This window comes from Tympanuchus pallidicinctus, unplaced genomic scaffold, assembly GCF_026119805.1.
Source record: "Tympanuchus pallidicinctus isolate F22 unplaced genomic scaffold, pur_lepc_1.0 scaffold31, whole genome shotgun sequence".
In the NCBI taxonomy this organism is placed as follows: domain Eukaryota; kingdom Metazoa; phylum Chordata; class Aves; order Galliformes; family Phasianidae; genus Tympanuchus; species Tympanuchus pallidicinctus.
Window position 1 is genome coordinate 13,097,394 of NW_026294749.1, and position 24,222 is coordinate 13,121,615.

Genomic DNA, 24,222 nt, shown 5'->3' on the forward strand with positions numbered 1-24,222 from the left:
GTTTTTTCAGCAATCTTGAAACCTGGTCCCCAGTTCCTTCAGCAAAGGGAACGCAAAGCTGCTTTCCCACACTCTTCTGTGGGAATTGGGCGCATTGCAGGCATCCCTCGTTCTCCCGCTGCACAAGCTACCATCGAGCACACTCATCAAACGCTGCAGTCCGTTCGTAAGGAACAAAGAAGGGGAATACGGGACACGCGCCACGAGAAAGATTATGCAAGGCTCTGCTTGTGCTGACTGTTTTGAATCGTCACCACACAGATGCAACTGGTGTGGATCGTCATTTCGGGGCCTGCCCAGTGCTCGAGGAACGGCCAATGGTCAACGTCCGGAGCACGGCCCCGCGCTGCTGGGAAGGTCCCTGTCCGCTGATAGCTTGGGGTCGTGGATATGCTTGTGCTTCCACAGGGACTGGCCCCACGTGGGTTCCAGCACGACGTGCTCGTCCTCCTCTCAAGGCAGAAAGTAGCATCATCCCTTACGACTGGGCTTGTGTGCTTCTTGCTTGCTGGCACTGCTTTGTAACATGTGTTGCATTGCACATAACAACGTCAGTAATGGTGTGATGTAGCGGGTGATTTCCCTGTGTTGTCAAGGCGGTCTCAAGAATTGGAATTCTTAGGCGTTATCTAGGTTGCTGCGTGCTTCTTTTATTTCAGTAGTGGATCGAATGTGAGTAAACAGGATTTGATGCATCCTCATCGTGTGTTACCAGTGCTCACGTCACTTCTGTACCTTCACAAGTGTTCTGTTCCTGCAACTTTCCCATCCACCTTTAGTGATCGTTCAGAATCAGAATCCATCAGAATATGCAAAAGTTGAAGACCTTTTCCTAACCAGTTACACAGAACGGGACCCTCAGGGATTTATTTCCAGGTTGCAGAAACTTGGGTTGCAGCCAAACGTGTGTTGTTCTTTTCAGTGGGCTGACAGTGTTTCTTGTCATTATGCTGTGTTTGCCTTGCCTCGGAGTACTGTCAGTCGAGGGCTCGATTGAGTTACACCCATTATTTTAGCAAGACAATTGGTGTTATTATGTTGTAGTTTGCAAATAAACAGAAAGGGGGGAACTGTGGGAAGACAAGGAGAACCGTTCGGAGCAGCAGCTGTGGAGCAAGCTAAACGGCACGAGAACCGAGGACAGCTGAGGAAGAAGAAAGAGCGGCTGTGAGTGGATGAGCGCCCGCACGAAGGGCTGAAGGGCGTTTGCGGAACGCTCTGTTGGCGCCTAAGGGCGGCTGGGAAAGGTGTAGGGGCGGCTGGCGAAGCCAGGAACAGGAAGGCCGTGAAGGTACAGAAGTGCCGTGAGCACTGGTAGCAGACGCTGAGGATCGGTCACACCTGAGTCCGCGCCTCAGGCGCTGCAGCCTCGGCTCCGGGCAGGGCCGCGTTCGGCCGGCGAAGCCGCGGGGCTCCGTTCCCGCGGGCCGCCACCGGGGCCCGCCCGCCCTCCGCCCGAAGCCCAGGCGTCCGAGTCCCAGGCGAAGGCGGGAGGAGTCGCGGGAGGGCGGCCAGAAGCCGTCGGCGGTTCGGGCCCGGCGTTTCGGTCCGAGGACGCGGAGCGAGCGAGGAGCGCGGGGCGAGCCCCTTCGCGCCCAGGCGAAGGCCCCGTCGGTCGCGACGCAGCGCCGGGAGGCCCGCGGAACCGCAGAACGGCCCGGCTCGGAAGGCGCCCCGAGGATCGCGGATGTCCGCCGACCTCCCCATGTCACGGCGGAGCGGGCCGCCTCCGAGCCGGCCTCGAACGCCTCGGGGGCCGGACGGGGCCTCTGCCCGCAGCCTCTCCGGGCAGGCGGCCCGTTCCAGCAGCTCGCCGCTCTCCCGCTCAGGAGAGCCCGCTTGCCGCAGGCCCGCTCCCCGAAGGCGTCCCTGCCCGGAGCCCGCTCTGACGGCAGGGCGCGGCAGCCCCTCTGTGACGCGGCCTGAGCTCACAATGGCACGGCGCGCGTCGCAGCGGTGAGCGCCGCCTCGAAGCTCGCCGACCCCTCATTTCCCAGAGAGGCCGACGAGGCTCCGGGCGCTCGCCGAGGAGCTGATCTCGCCGCCGTGCTCTGGAGCATCCGCCGTTCCGTGAGGAGCAGTAGGCAGAGAGAAGCAGGAGGGCAGGGGCGAAGGGCTGAGGAGGAGGGCCGTTTGGCCGGCCGCCCGCCCGCCGCGGTCGTTGACCTGCGGCGAGGGGGGAAGGAAGATGGCGAACTCCCTCTTCTCGAGACCCCGCTCGACTCCGACTGCGGAGATGATCCGGAAGTCTGGTAAGGCCTTCGGGCCCGGCGGCGCGCGCGTGTTGTCGGGCCGGTGACAGCTCCGAGCGCAGGTGTGGAAGCCCTGCTCCTGAGGGAGGGATGGAGGGAGGCGGGGACGGCTGAGCAGGGCGGGTTGCGGCGCGAAGGCGGCTGCCTTGGCAGCCCGGGGGCGCGAGGAGCGCTCGGGCGGGCGCGGCTGCTGGCTTCTGCTCCCGGCCTGGCCCCTGCCTTCCCGGGGATCTGCGAGCAGAAGCCGCCGGCGGAACCGAATGGCTCGGAAGGCTCAGCAGCGCGCCGTTCCTGTGGCGGGAATTGGGCGTGCTGAAGGGTTTGGAGGTGGCCGCCTGGGAGCGTGACGCGTCTTTCCTTTTGTTTTGCAGAGCTCGCTAAGTTTTGGTTCAGCACATCCTATTATCTCGGCCGACAGCTGGCTCTCTACCAGGTGGGACTTGCCTCCTACGCCCTTCGTCCCTCTCGCGGTTGATTCAGCCCCGATGGCCCATTTGCCACGGAGCGCAGCTATTCTTGCCCTCCGTGGAAGCAGGACCCGCGCCCCAGAGGGGCACCGCGATGCGAGACGGGGGCCGCGGGCTGGCTCCACCGTCAGCTCTGAACTGCCAGGGGCTCCAGGCCTAATGATGGAAAGAGGGCTGGGCATTTTCTGGGCCTGCGTGCTTCCTTCCTCTGCCGGCAGAGTCAGAGGGATCCTGTGGGGGTGACTGCAAGTTTGGGAGCCCCGCTTGTGTCTTTATGAGCCAGAAGACTGCGCTCTCTGGTTCTTCACGGGGAGGAGGGGCGAGAGGGAAATAGTCTTCCGTCATTCCCTGCACAACTTCTTCTGATCCGCCCTTTCTCCTCTTTCAGGCTGTGAGCATTCCTGAACTGGGCGCTTTCACCGTTGTCAGAGAGCACATGGTCAACCAGCAGAACAATGTGGTTCTTGTTGAGAGACCCGTGTTTCATCTGGCAAAGGCTCTTGCGCAGGACCACGACCTCCAATACGACTACGTAGACGTTGCAGGTAGGAAGAGTGGAGTCTGACAGAGGAGCCTGCCCTGGCACTCTGGTGGGGACAGTGTGACAGACTGCCATTGCAAATGGCAGCAGAGGGTAGCAGCACACTCCTTCAGCTGCTTCAGCAGCAGGTTTCATTCCGGTCTCATCGGCTCCGCGTCTCAGCGTCTCCACAGAGACGTACCAATGGTTCCGCCTCACAATCTCAAAGACTACAGAACAGCAGTGCGTTGCCCGAGGGCCTGGAAGCTGCTGCCTTTTGAGCGTGGCCTGCCCATGGCTCCCCAAGTGCTCACGCTCCTCTCCTCTCGCTTCTCCAGGACACGACGAGTATCAGCAACTTCCTTATGATGAGATAGCCTCGGAAACCGGCATCTCTGAAGGCGCGGCGCGGCTTTGCGTGCAAAGGACCGTCTGCCAGTTCAGCGCCTGCATAGGGAAGAGGCAGAACGTTGCCTTCGTCTGGTGGGATGTCGGCATGCTGCTGATCGAAGGGAAGCGTGTCCAGATGAAGTTCTACGAGGACTTCTTGGGGAAGCTCAATGGGACTGCCGAGGCGCTGCAGGCTCTTCTTGGGGTAGGTCTTGCGTTTTCCCAGCACTACCTCTGATTCTTCTGAAACGCCTTCCGGGGACGAGGGGACTGCTTTCTCCTGGCGTGCCATGCTTCTCCAGCCAGCCGGGCTCCTGGCGGTGTGCGGGAAAGCGGGCTCTGGAGAGCTCTTCCTGTACGTGAGGTGGCCCGGCTCTGCGCGGGGATACGCGCCCTCAAAAGGCCTCGCTTTTTGTCAAGGGACAAACGGTGCGCGTCACTGCGCAGCCCCAGCTCAGAGCACGGAGCAGAGGCACAGGCACAGCAAGGCTTGCTGAGGCCCGGACCCTTCCCTGTGGCGGCTCTCGTCGTGTTGGGCTGAGAGAGACTGGAGCTGCCAGCCATTGCCAGTGTCCCCACCTCCCATCGTCTGCTTCCGTTCTGATTGCAGGTGCCAGAAATGAGCAAGGCGGTCATCTCACGCAATGCCTGCGCGGCTTCCCTAACGGCTTCCGGACACGTTACCGTCTTTCCCATGTGAGTATGCTTGCTCCTGCCACCCGCGCCTGAGTGAGATGGTACTCGCCACGGTACTTTGCGGTGCTGAGAGGCCTGAGAAGCGGGCAGGGAACTCCCCGCTCGCTCTAGTTCAGTTGGGTGGCATTTGGAGGAGCGTGGCGTGGCAAAGTGACGTTTTGCGTCCGTGCCAGAGTCGAAACTGGGGGGGGGCATTTAGGCCAGTCTTCCTTCTGGTTTTCCCTGGGCTTCTTTTGTCCGGCAAATGAGAGTGGGTATGGCTAAGGACCCAAGGGCTGGAGGAGGAACAGATGGTTGTGCAGACGGGAGCTCGAGCGTGGTGGGCTTCCGCAGAGCTCTGTCTCATACCGTCGCTGCTGCGCAGTGCCACCCAAAAGAGGTGCGGGCGGGGGGCGTGGAGTTGAGCCTTCAGAGCTGCGAGGACGTTAATCTGCAAGAAAGTCGCAGGGCAAGAAGAGAGCGAAAAGGGCTGTTGGGTAACTGGGTGGGGAGCAACCGGTCTGTTCTGAGCGAGAGGGGAATATTTCCTCCTCTGGAGCAGGCAGGGGGATTGGCTGGGAGCTCATCTGCTCTCACAGCAAGGACAGAAGAACACTGGCACGCACCGACGGGCCTCACCTGCCCCTCCAGGCACTGGAGATCCTGGTACGGTTCTCCAGAATGAGCTGCTCTGGGAAGCGTGGCCTTACAGCGTCTCTGCGTTCTGTCTCTGTCGCTCCGCTATTGGGTCACGCCGCGAGGGGAAGCGTTGCCCTTCCTTCAGCCCGCTGCTTCCTCTTCCAGGTACACGCACGAGATCGAACTTGAAACGCCCGACACAGCAAAGGTGGACCTGAAGTACCACGTGAAGACCAGACGTGGGCAAGACTGGGCAAGAGGCAGGAAAGGTGAGGGACCCGGGGGTTGCCATCGGGGGACTCTGTGTTTGCCTTCCTCCTCGTCTGGAGGCGGTTAGAGCTGACCTTACCACAGGGCGCCCGGAAGAGCGTGAGACGCTTCCGGTGACTCTTTGTACCGTTATGGGAAAGCCTGAGCGATCCATTGCGAAGAGAGTTCTCAGGGCAGCCCTCCATCACAAGTGGCCACGGGGATCATCCCAGCAGAGGACACTTTCCCAGTGGCCTCCACTCGGCTGCCTGCCCTGCCAGCCCTGGAAATCCCTCCCCTCGCTTCCCTTCGTATTCTCCGATGTCTCAAAAGCAATTCCTCTGGTGTGAGCACGCCCCAGTAGCAAAGCTGTGTGCGTGGGACGTGCATCAAGAGATGAAAGAGCCAGCTCCTCTTGTGCTAAACGAGTCCCCTCCCCACGATGGCTCTTTGAGACCACCGGCAACTGCCAGGGCCTCCCCCATTTCAGCACACAGACCAGATGAAGGCCTCAGGTAGCGTTCCCCAGGGAACAGCGTTGCCCCACAGCCATGAGGAGTCGGACCAAAACCGTGCCAGAAGCACAGCTGTTGGAAGTTTTCCCCTTTCCTCTTTCTAGGGGACCTTTGCGAGACGCGCCTCCTTCATCGCGCAGCGCTTCCTCCCAGGAGGTTACCGCCACTGACTGGAATGCGGGGCAGAGACCAGGCAGCCGAGGAGAAAGAGCCTCGCACCAGGTGAGACTCCTGGCCAAAGAAATGCGGGCGGTGCCACGCTCTTGCCTCCGTGGGAGCGAAGTTTCTCCCGGATCCAGAGGCTGTATGGATTCAAGCAGCTCTGCATGACAGACGCCCCGTAGCATCCCTTCTGAGCTGGGTAACTCATGGCAAGTGCTCCTCGCGAGAGCGCAGAGACTTTCTTGCTTCCCTTCAGGTGGAAGCGAACCGGGCCTTTCTGTTTGCCGAGCCCGGTGCCCAAAGGGACAGGAAACGTCCCGGGAAGGGATGAGGGTGTTCCTTTCCTAGGAGCGTTTGAGCAGAGTGAGCGTGTTTGTGGGCTGCTGTCAGCGCCGCAGGCTGTTCCCAGGTCTCCAAGGGAGGTGGTAGAGACCAGCTCAGTCATTTGGGGGCTCTTGCAGACTTTTTTTGCTGAGGAGGCTGCTGAAACACGTTCAAGCACGCAACGCAGACCCAGCACCTCCTGCCCTCCTGTCAACTCTCCCCACCGTGTCTTTACAGGCAGCTACCGGCCATCCCGAGGAGATCCTTGCCAGAAAAGGAAGAGCAAGAGAAAGTAGTTCCTCTGCCTGGTCCCCGGATGGTGGACTTCTTTGCCATAGCGAGGGAGAAGAAGAGAATGGTACGTGGCACAGACTGCTGCAGCACATTTGTCTCAGTGAACTGTAGAAGAGCATCACTGACTCTCACAGCGCTCTTTGCTGCGCGTTCACGCGACACCTCGCTTGAAGAGAGATCAGCAGCGAGGGCGATTGGGAATAAGCTGTTCACTGCCGTTAGCCTCCCGCAAGCCACCCCAGGAGCTGATCTGGGGGTGTTCCTGACTGCTTGTCTAGAACTGCCAGCTGCCTTTAGCCCTTTAGTGGTTGTTTATTTTCCTGGCTGTTGCAGAAGGGCTCTTCAGTCGAGTCCGCGGGAGCCTGGCAGCAGACCAGAAAGGCGGGAGGTAGAGGGTGAAATGGAGTCAGGAGGGGAAAGCCCTCAGCCTCCACAGAGACTAACGTTGCCTGTTGTTGCATTTAGGCCGACCTCGAAGCAAAGGCTCTAGAGACCAAGAAAGGAAAGGTGGTGAAGAGGCAGAATGTGAGGAAGGAGGAGGAGAAGGGGAAGAACGTGAGGAAGGAGAGGGAGGCAAAAAAGGTGAAGGAGGTGAAGGAGGTGAAGCCGGTGAAGGAGGTGAAGCCGGTGAAGGAGGTGAAGCCGGTGAAGCCGGTGAAACCAGTGAAGCCGGTGAAGCCGGTGAAGCCGGTCAAACCAGTGAAGGAGGTGAAGCCGGTGAAGGAGGCGAAGCCGGTAAAGCCGGAGAAGGAGGTGAAGCCGGAGAAGGAGGTGCAGGAGAAGAAATTTCCAAAAGTGACGCAGAAAAAGCAGCAGCAAAAGTTGCAAGGGAAGAAAGCAGAAAAAGGCGAGCAGCAAAAGTCGCAAGAGAAGGACACGGAAGCTGAGCCGGAAGAAGTGAAGCTGCCAGCGGCCCAGGTACTTTGCATCCCTGCAAGAAAGCAGCAGCACTTTCCCATCCAGGGGAGCTGAGACTGCATGGTGCCTCTGGCGCCCGGGCCAGAGCAGTAGTGGTGGTGCAGCAGCGCTGGGTGGGGGACTGCTGCCTTTTGTGAGCAAGAGGACCCAACAGGGCGCTGTAACAAAGCCCTGGTCACGCTGAGACATGGCCTCAAGAGCGTGCTGAGGTCCCTCTCCTGATTCTTTTCCTGCCCCACTGCAGTCCCCACTGGAATGGTCTTGCGGGGAGCTGCATGCTGGGAAGCAGCACCACAGCGCCGAGTGTCTTTTCCTATGCAGGAAACCTCTGTCACCGAGGAAGAATACTCAATCTCTCTGTCTGGGAGCGAGACAGAGAGTTCCAGCTCCTCCCCCAGCCTGAGAGAGAGGATGATGGGGAAGCAGGAAGAGGCCGAGGAAGAGCCGCGCGCAGTCTTCTGGGACAGCGCTGCTTTGCCTAAACGGTAAGCGTGCACCAACTGCACCCGAGGCCAGGGGCAGGGGGGTGGTGAGTCACCTGTGCTGTGGATCAGGGAAGCCAGCTTTTGAGTCGTGGTGCCGCACGCAGCGCCCGGAGAGCTCTGAGGCCGTGGATACGGTCGTGGTTAGGGCCCGATGCCACGAGCCTCTGTGGAGCCCAAGGCAGCCCACGCGTGGAAGTCGTCCTGCGTCAGAGTGGCTGTGGGGCCAAGTGGGGCCACGCGTGGAACAGACTGGGTGAAGAAAGAGGCAGGGGCGTCACGGCTGAAGAGTGAGACGGATTTTGTGCTCGCTGTTGCAGGAAGCTTTCTTCGAGGACAGATGAGGCCCTGCGGGAGGTGGTGAAGCTCATTGTGGGGCAGGTGTCCCGTGAGCAGCAGGGCCGGAGAGACGCAGAGAAGGATCTGCAGGACCGGCTCCAGAGGTAAAGCTCTCCAGACAGGCAGCTTGCTCTCCCACACTGCCCTTCTCCCACCCCCTGCAGCACCAGGGCAAAAGAGGGGCCTTTCCTGGACGCGGGCTCTCGGCACGGCCACCTGCAGCAGTGGTGGCAGGCACCAAGCTTGGGAGCCCCAGCCAGAGGCCGGTCTCCCTGTGCTCACACCCCCTCCCGCTCTGTGCCTACAGTGAGCTTGCAGTGCTGTGGTGGAGTCGGCCATCCACACACGCACCTGGCCTCCTCCATCTGCCAGGAGCGGAGCACAGACCTGCACCCCCTGCTGGACCAAAGCCAGAGAAGGCGTCACGCAGAGTGGTAAGTGGGCTCCCGTAAGCAGCGTGTCACAGCTAGCCGTAGCAAGCCAAGGGAAGACCCTCTTGGGCCTGTGGGATGGAGAGCGGCTGGCGGTGGAGCTGGAGACCTCCGCACAGACACCCAGCCAGCGGGCGCTGGGGACGAAGGTTCCCAGCGCAGCTCAGGCAGCTGCAGGCGGAAGGCTCTGAGGTGTCGGCCAGGGTCTGGCGGCCCTCCGTTCTCCAACCGGCGTCCCTCCCTCTCCTCCCAGAACACAGAGCCCCGAGCACCTCGCTCTCACAGCCTGTATCTGCCCGGGCCGAGGTCTCAGCCACCGCCTGACTCAGTGCCTGGTCAGTCAGCCCCACAGCAGGCTACCCCAGATCGGGACTGGCCACAAGGGCTGCAGTTACATCACAGGGACCAGGAGCCTGCTCTCTCTAGACCTGCATGAGCAGAACCACTCTCTCGTACTGCAGAGAGACTTGCAGCGTTGCGCTGCGTGTCTCTGCGCTCACAAAACTACTGAGCTTTACACTGAACTCCTCAGGTCCGGAGAGTCGTGGTCAGGCACGTCGACCAGGACCACGAGAGATCCAGCAGCAGTGAGATTCTGGAGCCAGACATCCACTAAGTGTCACCCAACAGCTCAACGAGGACCACCTTTCACTGTCGGCGACGCTCACGGTGACACTGTTAAAGGCGTCGCCGCTTTCCATATTACCCTTTCCCTATACCCAATAAACCCCAACCCCATCCCCAAACACCGTGGCTCTTTCCTTGGTCGCCGTGAAACGCGCGCTTTACAGAGGGGCCTTGTAAAGCCAGGTGCTCCCCTCCCCAGGGTTCCCGGGCCTGCATCGGCAGGGCTACCCGGAGCTGCACGGGCACCACAGTGTGCTGCGAGGGTGCTGAAATCCAAGGCAGAAACCTTGCGTGAGGAGATGAGGAGGAAAGCCCGGTCCTCCTCCCTCCGAGCTCCATCTCGGAGTGGGAGCTGGGAGCTGGGAGCCTTCTCTAGTGTCACCAGTGTGGCTGTGCAATCTGCACGCTGACAGCTTTGCCCCCGGCTGCTTTGGCTGGCTTGAGGGCGGCCCCTTCCACATCCTGCCCCTTGCCATTGCTGGCAGATCCACGGCTGAAGCCAGGAATGCCTGTGCTCAAAAGGTGACGTGCTCAGCCAGTGGGGCTTTCTGAGCCCAGGCTTAACGGCTCAACAGCTCTAAGTCAGTTCTGAGACAGCATCCTGTCAATCCTCTTTGGGCTGCTGTTTCCCGTCTTGCGTGTGTTTTCCAGTAACTCAGACAAAAATCGGACGTATTTTAAAACGCACTTTTTGATACCTGTCTCCCACAGTACGGGCCCCCTTCAACTCCAGGTGAGCTTTGCCCACGTGAATATTTCTCCTACAGAGGTGAACAGCGTGTCTGTAGTTCACTGCTGTCACCTGACCTTACTTCCATTTGCTAGACACTGATTTTCCACCCCGGCTCTACAAGATCAAGCCAAACCCATCCCGTGCCCCGCTTCCGTGACTTCTGACAGGTTTGCTATTGCTGCTTCTGTCATCACGTGGGTGGCGTGAATCACACAGAATCACAGCATCACAGAATTGTAGGGGTTGGAAGGGAGCTCCAGAGATCATCGAGTCCAACCCCCTGCCAAAGCAGGTTCCCTACAGCAGGTCGCACAGGTCGGCATCCAGGCAGGTCTTGAACATCTCCAGAGAAGGAGAATCCACAGCCTTCCTGGGCAGCCTGTTCCAGCGCTCCGTCACCTCACTGTAAAGAAGTTCTTGTGCACATTGGTGCAGAACTTCCTATGCTGCAGTTTCCGGCCGTTTCCCCTTGTCCTGTCTCCACTCACCACTGAAAAGAGTCCGGCCTCGCCATTCTGCCCCCCACACCTCAGATACTGATAGACCTGGATCAGGTCCCCTCTCAGTCTCCTTTTCTCAAGGCTGAACAGACCCAGCTCACTCAGCCTTTCTCCACAGGGAGATGCTCCAGGCCCTTCACCATCTTTGTGGCCCTCCGCTGGACTCTTTCCAAGAGATCCCTGTCCTTTCTGTACTGGGGAGCCCAGAACTGGACGCAGTGCTCCAGATGAGGCCTCACCAGGGCAGAGTAGAGGGGGAGGATCACCTCCCTCGACCTGCTGGCCACGCTCTTTTTAATGCACCCCAGGATGCCGTTGGCCCTCTTGGCCACAAGGGCACACTGCTGGCTCACGGCCGACCTGTCGTCCACCAGGACGCCCGGGGGAACTGTTGCAGTTCCAATATGTGGGGTTATGATGGCGCTGTTTAATTTCAACAAAGGATGATTTCTGCAAGAAACAGCAAGGACAGCGTATTACACCCGCAAGAAGCAGAAAGAACAGCATGGATATCACACGTTCCGTTAATTCTTCTGCTAGTTGCTGAGGTCAGAAGCTCAGGAAACAGCAAAGGCATTGATACGAAGGGGCCACGTACACAGGATTGGCAGAAAACGTTGGTAAATTTGCTTACCCATTTCTCCATCCTCTCTACTGGCCTCGGTGCCTTGCTTGGCACTCATGTTGTCTCGACAATGTGGAAGGCAGAATAGTTGGTCATCAGCTTAGGACTGCGCAAGATAAGAACGCCCTGAATGAAGGAAGAGGAATTGTCTTGGGCCACAGGCAAAATCTATGATGAAGTTGGTGGACACGGGCTAACAAGGATAATTTTCCTTGTTCTCCTTTCTACGAAACCGTTTTTTCAGCAATCTTGAAACCTGGTCCCCAGTTCCTTCAGCAAAGGGAACGCAAAGCTGCTTTCCCACACTCTTCTGTGGGAATTGGGCGCATTGCAGGCATCCCTCGTTCTCCCGCTGCACAAGCTACCATCGAGCACACTCATCAAACGCTGCAGTCCGTTCGTAAGGAACAAAGAAGGGGAATACGGGACACGCGCCACGAGAAAGATTATGCAAGGCTCTGCTTGTGCTGACTGTTTTGAATCGTCACCACACAGATGCAACTGGTGTGGATCGTCATTTCGGGGCCTGCCCAGTGCTCGAGGAACGGCCAATGGTCAACGTCCGGAGCACGGCCCCGCGCTGCTGGGAAGGTCCCTGTCCGCTGATAGCTTGGGGTCGTGGATATGCTTGTGCTTCCACAGGGACTGGCCCCACGTGGGTTCCAGCACGACGTGCTCGTCCTCCTCTCAAGGCAGAAAGTAGCATCATCCCTTACGACTGGGATTGTGTGCTTCTTGCTTGCTGGCACTGCTTTGTAACATGTGTTGCATTGCACATAACAACGTCAGTAATGGTGTGATGTAGCGGGTGATTTCCCTGTGTTGTCAAGGCGGTCTCAAGAATTGGAATTCTTAGGCGTTATCTAGGTTGCTGCGTGCTTCTTTTATTTCAGTAGTGGATCGAATGTGAGTAAACAGGATTTGATGCATCCTCATCGTGTGTTACCAGTGCTCACGTCACTTCTGTACCTTCACAAGTGTTCTGTTCCTGCAACTTTCCCATCCACCTTTAGTGATCGTTCAGAATCAGAATCCATCAGAATATGCAAAAGTTGAAGACCTTTTCCTAACCAGTTACACAGAACGGGACCCTCAGGGATTTATTTCCAGGTTGCAGAAACTTGGGTTGCAGCCAAACGTGTGTTGTTCTTTTCAGTGGGCTGACAGTGTTTCTTGTCATTATGCTGTGTTTGCCTTGCCTCGGAGTACTGTCAGTCGAGGGCTCGATTGAGTTACACCCATTATTTTAGCAAGACAATTGGTGTTATTATGTTGTAGTTTGCAAATAAACAGAAAGGGGGGAACTGTGGGAAGACAAGGAGAACCGTTCGGAGCAGCAGCTGTGGAGCAAGCTAAACGGCACGAGAACCGAGGACAGCTGAGGAAGAAGAAAGAGCGGCTGTGAGTGGATGAGCGCCCGCACGAAGGGCTGAAGGGCGTTTGCGGAACGCTCTGTTGGCGCCTAAGGGCGGCTGGCGAAGCCCGGAACAGGAAGGCCGTGAAGGTACAGAAGTGCCGTGAGCACTGGTAGCAGACGCTGAGGATCGGTCACACCTGAGTCCGCGCCTCAGGCGCTGCAGCCTCGGCTCCGGGCAGGGCCGCGTTCGGCCGGCGAAGCCGCGGGGCTCCGTTCCCGCGGGCCGCCACCGGGGCCCGCCCGCCCTCCGCCCGAAGCCCAGGCGTCCGAGTCCCAGGCGAAGGCGGGAGGAGTCGCCGGAGGGCGGCCAGAAGCCGTCGGCGGTTCGGGCCCGGCGTTTCGGTCCGAGGACGCGGAGCGAGCGAGGAGCGCGGGGCGAGCCCCTTCGCGCCCAGGCGAAGGCCCCGTCGGTCGCGACGCAGCGCCGGGAGGCCCGCGGAACCGCAGAACGGCCCGGCTCGGAAGGCGCCCCGAGGATCGCGGATGTCCGCCGACCTCCCCGTGTCACGGCGGAGCGGGCCGCCTCCGAGCCGGCCTCGAACGCCTCGGGGGCCGGACGGGGCCTCTGCCCGCAGCCTCTCCGGGCAGGCGGCCCGTTCCAGCAGCTCGCCGCTCTCCCGCTCAGGAGAGCCCGCTTGCCGCAGGCCCGCTCCCCGAAGGCGTCCCTGCCCGGAGCCCGCTCTGACGGCAGGGCGCGGCAGCCCCTCTGTGACGCGGCCTGAGCTCACAATGGCACGGCGCGCGTCGCAGCGGTGAGCGCCGCCTCGAAGCTCGCCGACCCCTCATTTCCCAGAGAGGCCGACGAGGCTCCGGGCGCTCGCCGAGGAGCTGATCTCGCCGCCGTGCTCTGGAGCATCCGCCGTTCCGTGAGGAGCAGTAGGCAGAGAGAAGCGGGAGGGCAGGGGCGAAGGGCTGAGGAGGAGGGCCGTTTGGCCGGCCGCCCGCCCGCCGCGGTCGTTGACCTGCGGCGAGGGGGGAAGGAAGATGGCGAACTCCCTCTTCTCGAGACCCCGCTCGACTCCGACTGCGGAGATGATCCGGAAGTCTGGTAAGGCCTTCGGGCCCGGCGGCGCGCGCGTGTTGTCGGGCCGGTGACAGCTCCGAGCGCAGGTGTGGAAGCCCTGCTCCTGAGGGAGGGATGGAGGGAGGCGGGGACGGCTGAGCAGGGCGGGTTGCGGCGCGAAGGCGGCTGCCTTGGCAGCCCGGGGGCGCGAGGAGCGCTCGGGCGGGCGCGGCTGCTGGCTTCTGCTCCCGGCCTGGCCCCTGCCTTCCCGGGGATCTGCGAGCAGAAGCCGCCGGCGGAACCGAATGGCTCGGAAGGCTCAGCAGCGCGCCGTTCCTGTGGCGGGAATTGGGCGTGCTGAAGGGTTTGGAGGTGGCCGCCTGGGAGCGTGACGCGTCTTTCCTTTTGTTTTGCAGAGCTCGCTAAGTTTTGGTTCAGCACATCCTATTATCTCGGCCGACAGCTGGCTCTCTACCAGGTGGGACTTGCCTCCTACGCCCTTCGTCCCTCTCGCGGTTGATTCAGCCCCGATGGCCCATTTGCCACGGAGCGCAGCTATTCTTGCCCTCCGTGGAAGCAGGACCCGCGCCCCAGAGGGGCACCGCGATGCGAGACGGGGGCCGCGGGCTGGCTCCACCGTCAGCTCTGAACTGCCAGGGGCTCCAGGCCTAATGATGGAAAGAGGGCTGGGCATTTTCTGGGCCTGCGTGCTTCCTTCCTCTGCCGGCAGAGTCAGAGGGATCCTGTGGGGGTGACTGCAAGTTTGGGAGCCCCGCTTGTGTCTTTATGAGCCAGAAGACTGCGCTCTCTGGTTCTTCACGGGGAGGAGGGGCGAGAGGGAAATAGTCTTCCGTCATTCCCTGCACAACTTCTTCTGATCCGCCCTTTCTCCTCTTTCAGGCTGTGAGCATTCCTGAACTGGGCGCTTTCACCGTTGTCAGAGAGCACATGGTCAACCAGCAGAACAATGTGGTTCTTGTTGAGAGACCCGTGTTTCATCTGGCAAAGGCTCTTGCGCAGGACCACGACCTCCAATACGACTACGTAGACGTTGCAGGTAGGAAGAGTGGAGTCTGACAGAGGAGCCTGCCCTGGCACTCTGGTGGGGACAGTGTGACAGACTGCCATTGCAAATGGCAGCAGAGGGTAGCAGCACACTCCTTCAGCTGCTTCAGCAGCAGGTTTCATTCCGGTCTCATCGGCTCCGCGTCTCAGCGTCTCCACAGAGACGTACCAATGGTTCCGCCTCACAATCTCAAAGACTACAGAACAGCAGTGCGTTGCCCGAGGGCCTGGAAGCTGCTGCCTTTTGAGCGTGGCCTGCCCATGGCTCCCCAAGTGCTCACGCTCCTCTCCTCTCGCTTCTCCAGGACACGACGAGTATCAGCAACTTCCTTATGATGAGATAGCCTCGGAAACCGGCATCTCTGAAGGCGCGGCGCGGCTTTGCGTGCAAAGGACCGTCTGCCAGTTCAGCGCCTGCATAGGGAAGAGGCAGAACGTTGCCTTCGTCTGGTGGGATGTCGGCATGCTGCTGATCGAAGGGAAGCGTGTCCAGATGAAGTTCTACGAGGACTTCTTGGGGAAGCTCAATGGGACTGCCGAGGCGCTGCAGGCTCTTCTTGGGGTAGGTCTTGCGTTTTCCCAGCACTACCTCTGATTCTTCTGAAACGCCTTCCGGGGACGAGGGGACTGCTTTCTCCTGGCGTGCCATGCTTCTCCAGCCAGCCGGGCTCCTGGCGGTGTGCGGGAAAGCGGGCTCTGGAGAGCTCTTCCTGTACGTGAGGTGGCCCGGCTCTGCGCGGGGATACGCGCCCTCAAAAGGCCTCGCTTTTTGTCAAGGGACAAACGGTGCGCGTCACTGCGCAGCCCCAGCTCAGAGCACGGAGCAGAGGCACAGGCACAGCAAGGCTTGCTGAGGCCCGGACCCTTCCCTGTGGCGGCTCTCGTCGTGTTGGGCTGAGAGAGACTGGAGCTGCCAGCCATTGCCAGTGTCCCCACCTCCCATCGTCTGCTTCCGTTCTGATTGCAGGTGCCAGAAATGAGCAAGGCGGTCATCTCACGCAATGCCTGCGCGGCTTCCCTAACGGCTTCCGGACACGTTACCGTCTTTCCCATGTGAGTATGCTTGCTCCTGCCACCCGCGCCTGAGTGAGATGGTACTCGCCACGGTACTTTGCGGTGCTGAGAGGCCTGAGAAGCGGGCAGGGAACTCCCCGCTCGCTCTAGTTCAGTTGGGTGGCATTTGGAGGAGCGTGGCGTGGCAAAGTGACGTTTTGCGTCCGTGCCAGAGTCGAAACTGGGGGGGGCATTTAGGCCAGTCTTCCTTCTGGTTTTCCCTGGGCTTCTTTTGTCCGGCAAATGAGAGTGGGTATGGCTAAGGACCCAAGGGCTGGAGGAGGAACAGATGGTTGTGCAGACGGGAGCTCGAGCGTGGTGGGCTTCCGCAGAGCTCTGTCTCATACCGTCGCTGCTGCGCAGTGCCACCCAAAAGAGGTGCGGGCGGGGGGCGTGGAGTTGAGCCTTCAGAGCTGCGAGGACGTTAATCTGCAAGAAAGTCGCAGGGCAAGAAGAGAGCGAAAAGGGCTGTTGGGTAACTGGGTGGGGAGCAACCGGTCTGTTCTGAGCGAGAGGGGAATATTTCCTCCTCTGGAGCAGGCAGGGGGATTGGCTGGGAGCTCATCTGCTCTCACAGCAAGGACAGAAGAACACTGGCACGCACCGACGGGCCTCACCTGCCCCTCCAGGCACTGGAGATCCTGGTACGGTTCTCCAGAATGAGCTGCTCTGGGAAGCGTGGCCTTACAGCGTCTCTGCGTTCTGTCTCTGTCGCTCCGCTATTGGGTCACGCCGCGAGGGGAAGCGTTGCCCTTCCTTCAGCCCGCTGCTTCCTCTTCCAGGTACACGCACGAGATCGAACTTGAAACGCCCGACACAGCAAAGGTGGACCTGAAGTACCACGTGAAGACCAGACGTGGGCAAGACTGGGCAAGAGGCAGGAAAGGTGAGGGACCCGGGGGTTGCCATCGGGGGACTCTGTGTTTGCCTTCCTCCTCGTCTGGAGGCGGTTAGAGCTGACCTTACCACAGGGCGCCCGGAAGAGCGTGAGACGCTTCCGGTGACTCTTTGTACCGTTATGGGAAAGCCTGAGCGATCCATTGCGAAGAGAGTTCTCAGGGCAGCCCTCCATCACAAGTGGCCACGGGGATCATCCCAGCAGAGGACACTTTCCCAGTGGCCTCCACTCGGCTGCCTGCCCTGCCAGCCCTGGAAATCCCTCCCCTCGCTTCCCTTCGTATTCTCCGATGTCTCAAAAGCAATTCCTCTGGTGTGAGCACGCCCCAGTAGCAAAGCTGTGTGCGTGGGACGTGCATCAAGAGATGAAAGAGCCAGCTCCTCTTGTGCTAAACGAGTCCCCTCCCCACGATGGCTCTTTGAGACCACCGGCAACTGCCAGGGCCTCCCCCATTTCAGCACACAGACCAGATGAAGGCCTCAGGTAGCGTTCCCCAGGGAACAGCGTTGCCCCACAGCCATGAGGAGTCGGACCAAAACCGTGCCAGAAGCACAGCTGTTGGAAGTTTTCCCCTTTCCTCTTTCTAGGGGACCTTTGCGAGACGCGCCTCCTTCATCGCGCAGCGCTTCCTCCCAGGAGGTTACCGCCACTGACTGGAATGCGGGGCAGAGACCAGGCAGCCGAGGAGAAAGAGCCTCGCACCAGGTGAGACTCCTGGCCAAAGAAATGCGGGCGGTGCCACGCTCTTGCCTCCGTGGGAGCGAAGTTTCTCCCGGATCCAGAGGCTGTATGGATTCAAGCAGCTCTGCATGACAGACGCCCCGTAGCATCCCTTCTGAGCTGGGTAACTCATGGCAAGTGCTCCTCGCGAGAGCGCAGAGACTTTCTTGCTTCCCTTCAGGTGGAAGCGAACCGGGCCTTTCTGTTTGCCGAGCCCGGTGCCCAAAGGGACAGGAAACGTCCCGGGAAGGGATGAGGGTGTTCCTTTCCTAGGAGCGTTTGAGCAGAGTGAGCGTGTTTGCGGGCTGCTGTCAGCGCCGCAGGCTGTTCCCAGGTCTCCAAGGGAGGTGGTAGAGACCAGCTCAGTCATTTGGGGGCTCTTGCAGACTTTTTTTGCTGAGGAGGCTGCTGAAACACGTTCAAGCACGCAACGCAGACCCAGCACCTCCTGCCCTCCTGTCAACTCTCCCCACCGTGTCTTTACAGGCAGCTACCGGCCATCCCGAGGAGATCCTTGCCAGAAAAGGAAGAGCAAGAGAAAGTAGTTCCTCTGCCTGGTCCCCGGATGGTGGACTTCTTTGCCATAGCGAGGGAGAAGAAGAGAATGGTACGTGGCACAGAGTGCTGCAGCACATTTGTCTCAGTGAACTGTAGAAGAGCATCACTGACTCTCACAGCGCTCTTTGCTGCGCGTTCACGCGACACCTCGCTTGAAGAGAGATCAGCAGCGAGGGCGATTGGGAATAAGCTGTTCACTGCCGTTAGCCTCCCGCAAGCCACCCCAGGAGCTGATCTGGGGGTGTTCCTGACTGCTTGTCTAGAACTGCCAGCTGCCTTTAGCCCTTTAGTGGTTGTTTATTTTCCTGGCTGTTGCAGAAGGGCTCTTCAGTCGAGTCCGCAGGAGCCTGGCAGCAGACCAGAAAGGCGGGAGGTAGAGGGTGAAATGGAGTCAGGAGGGGAAAGCCCTCAGCCTCCACAGAGACTAACGTTGCCTGTTGTTGCATTTAGGCCGACCTCGAAGCAAAGGCTCTAGAGACCAAGAAAGGAAAGGTGGTGAAGAGGCAGAATGTGAGGAAGGAGGAGGAGAAGGGGAAGAACGTGAGGAAGGAGAGGGAGGCAAAAAAGGTGAAGGAGGTGAAGGAGGTGAAGCCGGTGAAGGAGGTGAAGCCGGTGAAGCCGGTGAAACCAGTGAAGCCGGTGAAGCCGGTGAAGCCGGTCAAACCAGTGAAGGAGGTGAAGCCGGTAAAGCCGGAGAAGGAGGTGAAGCCGGAGAAGGAGGTGCAGGAGAAGAAATTTCCAAAAGTGACGCAGAAAAAGCAGCAGCAAAAGTTGCAAGGGAAGAAAGCAGAAAAAGGCGAGCAGCAAAAGTCGCAAGAGAAGGACACGGAAGCTGAGCCGGAAGAAGTGAAGCTGCCAGCGGCCCAGGTACTTTGCATCCCTGCAAGAAAGCAGCAGCACTTTCCCATCCAGGGGAGCTGAGACTGCATGGTGCCTCTGGCGCCCGGGCCAGAGCAGTAGTGGTGGTGCAGCAGCGCTGGGTGGGGGACTGCTGCCTTTTGTGAGCAAGAGGACCCAACAGGGCGCTGTAACAAAGCCCTGGTCACGCTGAGACATGGCCTCAAGAGCGTGCTGAGGTCCCTCTCCTGATTCTTTTCCTGCCCCACTGCAGTCCCCACTGGAGTGGTCTTGCGGGGAGCTGCATGCTGGGAAGCAGCACCACAGCGCCGAGTGTCTTTTCCTATGCAGGAAACCTCTGTCACCGAGGAAGAATACTCAATCTCTCTGTCTGGGAGCGAGACAGAGAGTTCCAGCTCCTCCCCCAGCCTGAGAGAGAGGATGATGGGGAAGCAGGAAGAGGCCGAGGAAGAGCCGCGCGCAGTCTTCTGGGACAGCGCTGCTTTGCCTAAACGGTAAGCGTGCACCAACTGCACCCGAGGCCAGGGGCAGGGGGGTGGTGAGTCACCTGTGCTGTGGATCAGGGAAGCCAGCTTTTGAGTCGTGGTGCCGCACGCAGCGCCCGGAGAGCTCTGAGGCCGTGGATACGGTCGTGGTTAGGGCCCGATGCCACGAGCCTCTGTGGAGCCCAAGGCAGCCCACGCGTGGAAGTCGTCCTGCGTCAGAGTGGCTGTGGGGCCAAGTGGGGCCACGCGTGGAACAGACTGGGTGAAGAAAGAGGCAGGGGCGTCACGGCTGAAGAGTGAGACGGATTTTGTGCTCGCTGTTGCAGGAAGCTTTCTTCGAGGACAGATGAGGCCCTGCGGGAGGTGGTGAAGCTCATTGTGGGGCAGGTGTCCCGTGAGCAGCAGGGCCGGAGAGACGCAGAGAAGGATCTGCAGGACCGGCTCCAGAGGTAAAGCTCTCCAGACAGGCAGCTTGCTCTCCCACACTGCCCTTCTCCCACCCCCTGCAGCACCAGGGCAAAAGAGGGGCCTTTCCTGGACGCGGGCTCTCGGCACGGCCACCTGCAGCAGTGGTGGCAGGCACCAAGCTTGGGAGCCCCAGCCAGAGGCCGGTCTCCCTGTGCTCACACCCCCTCCCGCTCTGTGCCTACAGTGAGCTTGCAGTGCTGTGGTGGAGTCGGCCATCCACACACGCACCTGGCCTCCTCCATCTGCCAGGAGCGGAGCACAGACCTGCACCCCCTGCTGGACCAAAGCCAGAGAAGGCGTCACGCAGAGTGGTAAGTGGGCTCCCGTAAGCAGCGTGTCACAGCTAGCCGTAGCAAGCCAAGGGAAGACCCTCTTGGGCCTGTGGGATGGAGAGCGGCTGGCGGTGGAGCTGGAGACCTCCGCACAGACACCCAGCCAGCGGGCGCTGGGGACGAAGGTTCCCAGCGCAGCTCAGGCAGCTGCAGGCGGAAGGCTCTGAGGTGTCGGCCAGGGTCTGGCGGCCCTCCGTTCTCCAACCGGCGTCCCTCCCTCTCCTCCCAGAACACAGAGCCCCGAGCACCTCGCTCTCACAGCCTGTATCTGCCCGGGCCGAGGTCTCAGCCACCGCCTGACTCAGTGCCTGGTCAGTCAGCCCCACAGCAGGCTACCCCAGATCGGGACTGGCCACAAGGGCTGCAGTTACATCACAGGGACCAGGAGCCTGCTCTCTCTAGACCTGCATGAGCAGAACCACTCTCTCGTACTGCAGAGAGACTTGCAGCGTTGCGCTGCGTGTCTCTGCGCTCACAAAACTACTGAGCTTTACACTGAACTCCTCAGGTCCGGAGAGTCGTGGTCAGGCACGTCGACCAGGACCACGAGAGATCCAGCAGCAGTGAGATTCTGGAGCCAGACATCCACTAAGTGTCACCCAACAGCTCAACGAGGACCACCTTTCACTGTCGGCGACGCTCACGGTGACACTGTTAAAGGCGTCGCCGCTTTCCATATTACCCTTTCCCTATACCCAATAAACCCCAACCCCATCCCCAAACACCGTGGCTCTTTCCTTGGTCGCCGTGAAACGCGCGCTTTACAGAGGGGCCTTGTAAAGCCAGGTGCTCCCCTCCCCAGGGTTCCCGGGCCTGCATCGGCAGGGCTACCCGGAGCTGCACGGGCACCACAGTGTGCTGCGAGGGTGCTGAAATCCAAGGCAGAAACCTTGCGTGAGGAGATGAGGAGGAAAGCCCGGTCCTCCTCCCTCCGAGCTCCATCTCGGAGTGGGAGCTGGGAGCTGGGAGCCTTCTCTAGTGTCACCAGTGTGGCTGTGCAATCTGCACGCTGACAGCTTTGCCCCCGGCTGCTTTGGCTGGCTTGAGGGCGGCCCCTTCCACATCCTGCCCCTTGCCATTGCTGGCAGATCCACGGCTGAAGCCAGGAATGCCTGTGCTCAAAAGGTGACGTGCTCAGCCAGTGGGGCTTTCTGAGCCCAGGCTTAACGGCTCAACAGCTCTAAGTCAGTTCTGAGACAGCATCCTGTCAATCCTCTTTGGGCTGCTGTTTCCCGTCTTGCGTGTGTTTTCCAGTAACTCAGACAAAAATCGGACGTATTTTAAAACGCACTTTTTGATACCTGTCTCCCACAGTACGGGCCCCCTTCAACTCCAGGTGAGCTTTGCCCACGTGAATATTTCTCCTACAGAGGTGAACAGCGTGTCTGTAGTTCACTGCTGTCACCTGACCTTACTTCCATTTGCTAGACACTGATTTTCCACCCCGGCTCTACAAGATCAAGCCAAACCCATCCCGTGCCCCGCTTCCGTGACTTCTGTCATATGGCATTTGCCAGTTGCCCTGCTCTTCAAAAAGAGATGGTGCTTGAAAAGGGTCCAGCGCTCATTAATGGAACCCTTCCAAATAATTGAGCGAATGATGAAGGCATCAAAGTGTTCAAACGGAACCGTTTTATCTGTTCCACTTCGCTGTTTTGAATTTGTAAATGCCAGTACAGAGTAAGCTGAGCGAGTTGACAGCTTTGCAGCAGATTGACCAAAAGAGCTGTGCAGGAACACGGCTGCTTTTTTTTCCTGCTCAAAACTAATAGTGGTTCTGTATGAAACGGAGCTGATGCGCTGCTGTTTGGTGCGCATCATTGGGGAAACACTTCACTTGGAACGGGTTGACAGTTGAGAACGGACAGCATGTTTGCTATTGCTTCTTCTGTCATCATGTGGGTGGCTTGAACTGTTGCAGTTCCAATATGTGGGGTTATGATGACGTTATTTAATTTCAACAAAGGATGATTTCTGCAAGAAACAGCAAGGACAGCGTATTACACCCGCAAGAAGCAGAAAGAACAGCATGGATATCACACGTTCCGTTAATTCTTCTGCTAGTTGCTGAGGTCAGAAGCTCAGGAAACAGCAAAGGCATTGATACGAAGGGGCCACGTACACAGGATTGGCAGAAAACGTTGGTAAATTTGCTTACCCATTTCTCCATCCTCTCTACTGGCCTCGGTGCCTTGCTTGGCACTCATGTTGTCTCGACAATGTGGAAGGCAGAATAGTTGGTCATCAGCTTAGGATTGCACAAGATAAAATGTGGATATGCCCTTAAACAACTCCCCGCAGAGATCAAGGTCATGAGTACACGTTTGCTCAGCATTTTACAAGTTCACGAGTAATAGAATGAATGCAAGTTATTCTACCTTGGCAGAGGCTCAGGGTATGTCACATCCAGAGCAGCAGCCTTAATAGTCTTATTCTGGAGAGCTTCCACCAGTGCGTCTTGATCAATAACTGCACCTGCATTGAAATGGTATCTTTCTTCCAAAACAAGGCAGTGAACACATTTTCACTGGGAGTGGGGAAATGTGTCAGGGCCCTGGGGGAAATAAATTGAAGGATCTACGTCTTGTTAAAAAGTAGAATGTCTTTCTAGTAACCATCAATCAAACAAAAGAAAGAGAGACTTTATTAGCCTTCACCACGGAGCCAGAACCACTTCTGGGAGAAATGCCTACCTCGGCTGATGTTTATAAGAGTGGCTGTGGGTTTCATCAGTCCCAGCTCCTTTTTCCCAATCAGTTTTTCAGTCTCAGGTGTCAGGTTCACAACCAGCATAACAAAGTCAGATTGCTGCAGCAAATCTTCCATCTGACTGTAGCAAGCACCAACAGCCTGCTCTTCCTCCTTGCTCCTGAATGGAAAATGCACACCTAGTTTGACATGACTCTTCTGAACTGTTTTTAACAGTCAACAAATCAGTCAGTTGATCCTAAGCATCGTCTCAATCAGCATAGATATTAAGAGGTTTGAAGCCAGGATAAAGGAAGAGACATTGCTATGTAACCGGGGAATTATAGAATCATAGAAAGGCCTGGGTTGAAAATGACCACAATGATCATCCAGTTTCAACCACCCTGAGTCCCAAGAGTCTCTGTCCAACCCCCAGGCAGGTCGCCCAGAGCCACATCCAGCCTGATCTTGAATGCCTCCAGGGATGGGGCATCCACAACCCGTTCCAGTGTGTCACTACCCTCTATGTGAGTCAAAATGGCAGAAGAGAGGAGAGAAGGTAGTGGTTTAGAGAGGCCAAGAGAGCAGAGGAGTGGCAGGACCCTGGAGGATTGACATAAACGTGAAAGCAAACCACACAAGTGGTGTTAGGTATAGGAGGATGGGTATGCAGAAGGTCTCTCATTATTCTCTCCTGCTGATGTATCTGTACAGCACCACCACCTCTCTCTGCCTGACTTGTCAGTTAGAACTTAGAATGGAAAAGGAAGGAAGGGGAAGCAAAGAAAGGGAAAGATAAAACCAAGTGAGGATCTTTGCCATCAAGGTGATGAGTGAACTGGCTGGGCTGAAGGAAGGAGTGACAGCCTGGATGACTAGGGACCTTGCCGGAAGCCTGAGAGAAGACTGGCAGGACAAAGTCTGGCTTGCTTGGCTTACATCTTCAGAAAAGTTAGCGTCACCCTTCCTCTAAACCTGCCAATAGCTGAGAAGGGAGGAATGAAGATGGGGAGGTGAATGGGAGCTGCTTCCCAAGGGAAGAAGCTGGGAACCAAGGAGAGCAGTGGCGGTGATCCTTGTGTTGCTTAAAACTGTTGCCAGCACCTAGGAAGAATGGGGACCCAGGCCAGAGCTGTGGTTTCCATTTCTGCCCCTGGACTGGTTCCACACAGTAAACACACGTTTTTACCTGCGGTTCCTGTTGTGGTACAGGATCTTCATTTCAAAGGCTCTGGCTCTCTGAGCCACTTTATACCCGATTCTGCCCATCCCAATGATCCCAAGAGTCGCCCTGGTAACTTCAACTCCCAGCCAGTCAGCAGCAAAATAGTTCGTGTCTGGAGAAACTGCTATCTGGAAGCCTGAATGGAAAAACATGCTAAACAGGTATGAACTGATGACAATTTCTGGTCGAAACAGAGAGGAAAAGTTTCTCACTGTCGTAGTTGGTTTCTGGAATGCCCATTACAGAACATCCTAAATAATTTTAAGGCGGTGGGGGTGGCTGCTTTTTAGAAAGTCCTGGACAGTGTAAC

The 24,222-nt window shown here is 58.3% G+C and overlaps 3 protein-coding genes across 14 annotated transcripts in view; 2 read left to right on the forward strand and 1 right to left on the reverse strand.

Moving 5' to 3' along the window:
* The window catches only part of LOC128087899 (probable 2-ketogluconate reductase), a 30,246-nt gene that overhangs the window by 789 nt on the left and 5,235 nt on the right, over window positions 1-24,222 (reverse strand). For 5 of the 12 annotated variants that reach the window (XM_052697895.1, XM_052697898.1, XM_052697894.1 and 2 more), the window contains 4 exons: window positions 23,877-24,048; window positions 22,693-22,868; window positions 22,378-22,474; window positions 9,506-10,967 (listed from right to left, as the gene is read on the reverse strand). In XM_052697895.1, the coding sequence (XP_052553855.1) occupies window positions 10,619-10,967; window positions 22,378-22,474; window positions 22,693-22,868; window positions 23,877-24,048 (794 nt within the window). In that variant the 3' untranslated portion in view covers window positions 9,506-10,618. Of the gene's footprint in view, window positions 1-9,505; window positions 10,968-11,151; window positions 11,242-21,802; window positions 21,974-22,157; window positions 22,291-22,377; window positions 22,475-22,692; window positions 22,869-23,876; window positions 24,049-24,222 lie in introns of those variants that run through there. The other 7 variants (XM_052697902.1, XM_052697900.1, XM_052697904.1 and 4 more) reach the window with 6 other exon arrangements.
* Window positions 2,133-9,403, forward strand: LOC128087896 (coiled-coil domain-containing protein 81-like). Its single transcript, XM_052697892.1, has 13 exons — window positions 2,133-2,252; window positions 2,624-2,685; window positions 3,108-3,264; window positions 3,578-3,834; window positions 4,240-4,325; window positions 5,109-5,212; window positions 5,812-5,929; window positions 6,431-6,551; window positions 6,953-7,405; window positions 7,727-7,890; window positions 8,208-8,330; window positions 8,534-8,660; window positions 9,190-9,403. Exons 1-13 carry the CDS (start codon window positions 2,189-2,191, stop codon window positions 9,271-9,273), a joined length of 1,920 nt encoding a protein of 639 aa, XP_052553852.1. The 5' UTR covers window positions 2,133-2,188; the 3' UTR covers window positions 9,274-9,403.
* LOC128087898 (coiled-coil domain-containing protein 81-like) lies at window positions 13,488-20,721 on the forward strand. Its single transcript, XM_052697893.1, has 13 exons — window positions 13,488-13,607; window positions 13,979-14,040; window positions 14,463-14,619; window positions 14,933-15,189; window positions 15,595-15,680; window positions 16,463-16,566; window positions 17,166-17,283; window positions 17,785-17,905; window positions 18,307-18,723; window positions 19,045-19,208; window positions 19,526-19,648; window positions 19,852-19,978; window positions 20,508-20,721. The coding sequence occupies exons 1-13, from the start codon at window positions 13,544-13,546 to the stop codon at window positions 20,589-20,591; spliced, it is 1,884 nt and encodes a 627-aa protein (XP_052553853.1). The 5' UTR covers window positions 13,488-13,543; the 3' UTR covers window positions 20,592-20,721.